Raw genomic sequence first — 6,245 nt, forward strand, 5'->3', positions numbered from 1 at the left:
GTTAATTTTTAATTTTTTTTTTTGTAGAGACAGGGTCTATGTTACCCAGGTTGGTCTCAAACTCCTGGGCTCAAGTCATCCTCCAGTCTCAGCCTCTCAAAGTGCTGGGATGACAGATGTGAGAATTTTTTGAGAGGAAGTTGCCTTTATTTTTTTAAAGAAGGTTCATAAGGATTTTTGAGAATCACTGATTCACTGGGTCACTACTCTGTGCTAAGAACTCTAACAGGCATTTAACATGTATTATTTCACTTGTTTTCATGATTAAATTCAGAAAGGTTCAATCACAGAAACCAAGCAGTGGACAAAAGAGAGGAAAAGTTCACCATGAGGAGATTCTAAAAAACTGCCTTTTGACTTGTCGTTTTATCTCTTATTTCTCACTTTGTTTCTCCTCCCACTTTGACCCTTTGTCTGACTGTTTGAAATTAAGTTGTAGGTGAATCTTCCATTACCCACGTCCAGAACACACACACATAAGCACAGAACCTCACTAAACCCACCCAAATATTTATTTTTCCATTTTTATCACCACAAATTTCTTAACAATGTAGAATTTAACTTTGTAATTAAAACAAAAACTCTCCCCTAGGAGGAATCTGATGACATAAGAATAACACCAAGTTAGGTGCACAAACGACAAAAAATGCCAAACTAACTGATCATCCTTCCTGAAATTTCTCTTAAAAAGCAGAGAAGTAGAACCAATGCTGCCACCTAGTGGCCAGCCAAACAAATCAGGTAGCATACTGGAGAAGAAGGTCATAGTCCCAACAATCTGGTTTCCCTGCCTATTATCAAGCCACCTACTCCTTACTTTTCTTCAAAAAAAAAAACACAGCAACATATCCTAAGCAACCCCTCCTCCACAGTCATAGTCCAAATACTTGAATACAGCAACCAAAGTCTGTCTTGTTAAACACACTACTTCTCATGAAACTTTCCTCTGCCTATTTTACGGTAGGTTTGCCCAGTCCTATGGCCCAGTAGAGATGACACAGGAGAACACGGAAACATCCAAAACATTCACTGGTTCAGAGTGTGTACACAGTAATTTTGATGTCTGTTGCCTCAAATACTTCCTCGATCATCGCAGATACATTTTCCCATTGCAGACGATCAAGACCACATCCAATCCTGAAAAAGACAAAATATCTCCATTGATGGTAATGAAAGTGTCTAGGAAACTGCTCCTTCTCTCTTTCAAGTTATATCCACTCAAAGCATAAAAACAAATAATCTAGTCTGACACCTTTATAGGCAACCATGGTAGGAGTTTGGAAGTCAGTTCTTGTTGTGAGTCACCTAAGACCATTCCTAGACAGCTCTGACATCCAAAAACTATCACTTCTGTTTGCCTAATAAAATACCACTTTCCAACTATTTCATGCTACATTTAGAAATGTATAACTGTCATGACATGGGAGACTCATTATCCCTCTATGACTACTGACTAAAATTGGCTGTGGATGGATGGGGAAAGGTTGGTATTTTAAAAATGCACTTATGGTAACAGAATGTTAACGAAAATAAGGAGAAAAGGAATGAGGTACAGGAGCCGCAAAAAAAAAAAAATAGTCAAGATGGAATGCTGGGAAATGGCAAAATGGTTGCAATCCAGGAGTAAGGTCTTTTCAACACCCTGGTAAGAATAAACTCAGTCATAAAACTCTACTACCTGGCACCTCCCAAGATGTTACTCTAGTGATCCTCAACAACCCTAGGGAAAAGACACTTAAAATTGCTAATTTCATGTCAGAATGTGATAATTAAGTCCGTAAGGAATTGTGATAAAAAAATAGTTTCTGACACATACACCATAAATATATCAAAGACCCGTGTAAACGGACATTGAGGCCACATTCAAAGTAATGTGGGGCTTGAGACAAAATTGCATGTATGCTCAGCATTGACTCAAATCCACCAGGGTGACAGGAAGAAAAGAGGTGAGGCCCATTGCCTGAAAAGAAAGTAAAGGGACTACTGAACGAACCCTCAATGTCATTCCCTTAAGTTCCCAATAGCTAAGGTCTAAGAAGTTACATCAGGGACAGATCCTCTGGCTGTTACCCATACTGACCAAAAGAAGCATGCAGTATAAAAGGGAATGATAATTTACAACTTTCTTGACACAAAGTAATAGGTTTGGGAGATGGGAAGTGGTCCAAGAGGGAAACCACCATTGCTCAGTCTTGATTCTTTAGCTCATATTGCTTCAGGAATAAAGGCCAAGCTTCAAGCAGAGGGTGCTGAGAATTCAACAAATGTGGCTCAATGACAACGGTCGCTCTCAGCTAAGCAGGCTCAGGCAGATGTATACTTCAAGGTAATTGTCCTGATTCATTCAACTCAAGCTAGAAAATGGCTGTGCCTTGGCCTAAGACCAGACAACTGGTTCACTGGTGGTTTTACAAAATTTTGACTTTTGTCCACCTTTAAATCTGTATTTTGGGTTAAGCTTTTGTTTGTCTTTGGGTAAGACAGTAAACCCCACCAATCAATTAAATCTCCATTTAGGGCCTGGATTTCCTTGCCTGGGCATGGAGAGGTCGGTGACTCCATTCTTCAGACAATGAGACTTCATTGCCTCTAAACTCTTCTGTAAGTTTTCGTAAGTTGGCTTGTGCGAAGCCCTTTTCTTTGTAATCTGAACACAAAGAATTCAAACTTTCATCATCCCAAAATGATAGCCAAAGAAAAGTCATCACATTGCCCCAACATCCTGATAAGTAAAAGAGTAAGCACATTTTTATGGGAGAGCCTCCAGAAAATCCACTAAATAGAGATGGAGAAACCCAGACTCTGCCACGTAGTAATCTTTCCTTTTCCTAGGAAACCCATGAGATTAGCTAGTGGTGCCTATTGTCAATATTTTTAAGCAAGGTAAGTGAAGTCTCTGTGCCACATCCAAGAGATAAGCTGCATATCTGTAACAGCGAAGAACGCATACCACCTGAAAATTCCCTGCTAAAAGCCTCTATTTATTTAGAAACTGTGCTTGCTTGCTTCTTGTCTCTCTATATAAAACAACAGAAAAAACTGGTAGGGTCCCAAAGTTAAAACACTGGAAGCCACATAAGCTTTAAGGACAGAATTCAAAGGGGCTAGGACATCTCCCCACTCAATTTGCCATCCAGATCAGGCTTGTAGTGGGTTAGCTGTAAGTTACCCACCACCACCACTAAAGAAGTCACCCCCTTTCAGGAACCAAATGCCATCCTGGACTGTCGAAGAACCCCACATTCAGGCAGTAGTTAGGAGAGGAGCTAGGTATTATTTGGGACTGTACTTATTTTATTTTGTTTTTATTCACCCGCTTGCTAGCAGTGTGCTAGTTGACACGGAATAAGAGAAAAGCTCCTTTGGGAAATCTGTCTCTTGAGACATTATTGCTTTTATATCACAATGCCTAGGAAATACAGTATGGCAGGCATTCCTAACTTTTCCAAGTCTTAGAACAGGCCTATGGTAAATGGCACAGGAATTTCCCACAAAGCTGGGATGCAGTCTCACATTTCTTTCTAACCCAGTGCTCCAAGTAGCCGCCATCACTGTACTGGAGTTGTCATAAGATGGAAGCTTTTTGACATCCTTAGTTGTCTAGAATGGACCATCATGATCAACACAAATGTAGTACAGCCCATCTGTTTACAAATCCTCAAAATGTATTAAGTATTGGCCCTGAAAAAAAAAAGGAATTGGCCCATCTTACCAAGTAATATATATATCGCCCATCTCTCTTCAGAACAGCCACTTCTCCAGATTTCTTTTCTAAGAAAAAGTTATTTAATAGTAGAAATGAAAAAGAAAACCAAACACTGATCTCTAAGATTTTAAAATCTTTACAGATCTGAGTTTACTTCAGAACTAGAAATAATTTTCACCACTGAAGAAGGGAATACGGAAGATCTATTGTCTCCCATAAACACTCTGCTTTTTATCAGCATTCCCAAATACTATATTCCTTAACTTACAGCTTTCTTACAATCATGTCTCCTCACAACCCACCTTTGATCCCACTACTACTTTCAAATATAACCTCATTTGTCCACAAACTTTGTCTATTGCCTTGAAATTGTTTTATAATGTATAGTTTTTTACTTGCCAAATGTGTATTTACTCAATAATTATCTTTTTACATACAAAGAGTTGTATAAGGCATTAAGAGGAATATAGACACAGAAAAAAGGAATTATTACGGAGTTTTCAATCCAGAGACGGTATCATCATTACAAATAACTATAATACAAAGCAGTAAGAATTGCTTTTGTCTAAGGCTAAGAATTACTGTGGACAATGAGTCTGTTAAGCCTGGAATGTGGTCTGAGAGACTGTTTCAGAAGCTTTACATAGGATTCTAGTGCACATTTTTGGTTTAAAGTCACCCGTAGAAAGTGATGGGAGGGGTCTGTAAGGAAGAAGAGGTTTCTAAATTCCTCTTCGAAGAAAAAGCAGAATATTGGTAAGGAGGGGATCTTGAATGCCAACCTATAGACTAAGCACCTCAGTTATTTCAAGTTTCAGAGAAGTGCAGTAATATCGTCAAGAAAGTTTTATGATACAAGAGGAAGAGATTAAAAACATTCACAGGAGTTCAGGTTTGATAAGTATAAAGGTCCAAACTAGAGGCCATTCTTGGGGAGGAAAATCTAAAAACATTTGGTTCTTAGGAATCCCCTCTTTACCCGCATGTTTTCTTTATTAAAGTGTAACAGATTAAAAGGTGCTCTAGCCAGGGCAAACCAGGTAAGTGCTTTCCAAAACTCACGTTGATTTAAAAGTTCTTGCACCCCTCCAAATTTCTTCTTGAAGAGGACAGCTATCCCAGCGCCCATGCGACAATCCTCACTGATACAGTGGGCTAAAGAGTCTGTTTTAGGGCATGCAAAAAGGTCTCCTTTCACATAAGTGATCTAAAAAAGGTGCAAAGGAAAAGACAAAGTTTTATTAGACACAGAAAAATACTAAGTTATTTTTCTGTATTTCGTGTCCCCCACGACTACCTCTCCCGGCACCCCTTCCTGCAATCTGATTTAAAGCCAAATCAATTACAGCATGTGTAAAAGGAAAGTAATGAATGATCCCTGCCTAGAATTTTGAGCCTTTCTTAAGTAAATCAGCTAGCGAAAAAAAGAGATAATTCAATCATTAATTTAATTAAAAAGTGCTTATGCTTTTGACCTCCATGATTACGAATTTCAGTTCACCAATAGGTTAATAGTTGTTACCCACTCTGCTTCCTTCTGGATCTTCATTAAGGCTGCTGGCCATGATACTGAGTCGCTATTTCCAGAATTTAAGTGTTTCTTCAGCTATGAGAAGGGAAAAGGAAGTAAAAATGCTTAGGCAGCCTTAGTATATAATATTCTGATTGCCCTGTACACTAGCTTAATAGGCTTTTTTCCCCAACGTTTATCGATGAATGTGAGTTTTTTTCGGTCCCAGGTACGTAATACAAAACTCTTCTGGGGCAAAAAAGAGGAAGAATGCTTAGCGACCCGCTCTCATTTCGCGCTTTCCTGGAGCGCCCCGCTCCGTCAGCGGAAGCAAAGCCCATCCCCAAGACACGCCTCCTCCTTTCTCCAGGGCCACTCCCGAGCAAGGCGGATTTAGGACGCTCCCCTTTTCTGTGCACGACGCAAAAGTAGTTCCCCAGTGGGTTTAGCTTAGGAAAACAGAAGGGACTTGGCCATAGTCCCGTTAAGCCGCAACCACAGAGTGTACAAGGTAGTGGCGTGCTGAGCCCCAGGTGTGGGGAAAGGAAGGCCGCCTCTCAAGGAACGTTCAGCCCCCCACTTTTATGGGGGGGTGCGTAGGAGAAGGAAAGAGTCTAGAGAAGCCTCCCATTCTCTGTCTCCTACCCTAGGGCGGGTCAGCGAGGACGCAGGGTCTGTCCTGGGGTCCTATGGGAGGGTGCGGGGAGGCTCGCTCAAAGCCCCAACGTACCCAAGTCACCCTTCACCTGGAAAGGAGTCGGTTGTTTGGAGGTCCCCGCCCCGCGGGGAAGGGCTCCGGATCCGACCCTGGTAGGTGGGGAGCAGCGGACCAGCCCAAACGCTGAGCCAATCCCACCAAAGCCCTTAATTGCACGCGTCTAAGATGGCCGCCCCCGCCCGGTAGCGGGGCGGAAACGAGCCCCTCTAGCTTGCTAGCCGAGCCCACACTCTTTGGCGAAGGCCGCCGAACTTCCGGCAGTAAATTCCGTGGTGTCCCGCCGCCGCCCGCGCATGCGTAATGAAACTGCC

The 6,245-nt window shown here is 41.6% G+C and overlaps 1 protein-coding gene across 3 annotated transcripts; it reads right to left on the reverse strand.

Moving 5' to 3' along the window:
* Positions 1-489: 489 nt before the first annotated feature.
* Positions 490-6,237, reverse strand: OARD1 (O-acyl-ADP-ribose deacylase 1). 3 transcript variants are annotated; one of them, XM_003897581.3, is made up of 6 exons: positions 5,963-6,237; positions 5,233-5,312; positions 4,769-4,913; positions 3,713-3,771; positions 2,535-2,647; positions 490-1,137 (listed from the first exon to the last, which is right to left on the reverse strand). In XM_003897581.3, exons 2-6 carry the CDS (start codon positions 5,269-5,271, stop codon positions 1,035-1,037), a joined length of 459 nt encoding a protein of 152 aa, XP_003897630.1. In that variant the 5' UTR covers positions 5,272-5,312; positions 5,963-6,237; the 3' UTR covers positions 490-1,034. The 3 variants fall into 3 exon arrangements, with proteins under 3 accessions (XP_003897630.1, XP_003897629.1, XP_009203373.1); XM_003897580.3 differs by having other exon boundaries at positions 5,947-6,237; XM_009205109.2 differs by having other exon boundaries at positions 5,862-6,237.
* Between the last annotated feature and the right edge of the window lie 8 nt (positions 6,238-6,245).

This window comes from Papio anubis, chromosome 6 (genome assembly GCF_008728515.1).
Source record: "Papio anubis isolate 15944 chromosome 6, Panubis1.0, whole genome shotgun sequence".
NCBI classification, from domain to species: Eukaryota; Metazoa; Chordata; class Mammalia; order Primates; family Cercopithecidae; genus Papio; species Papio anubis.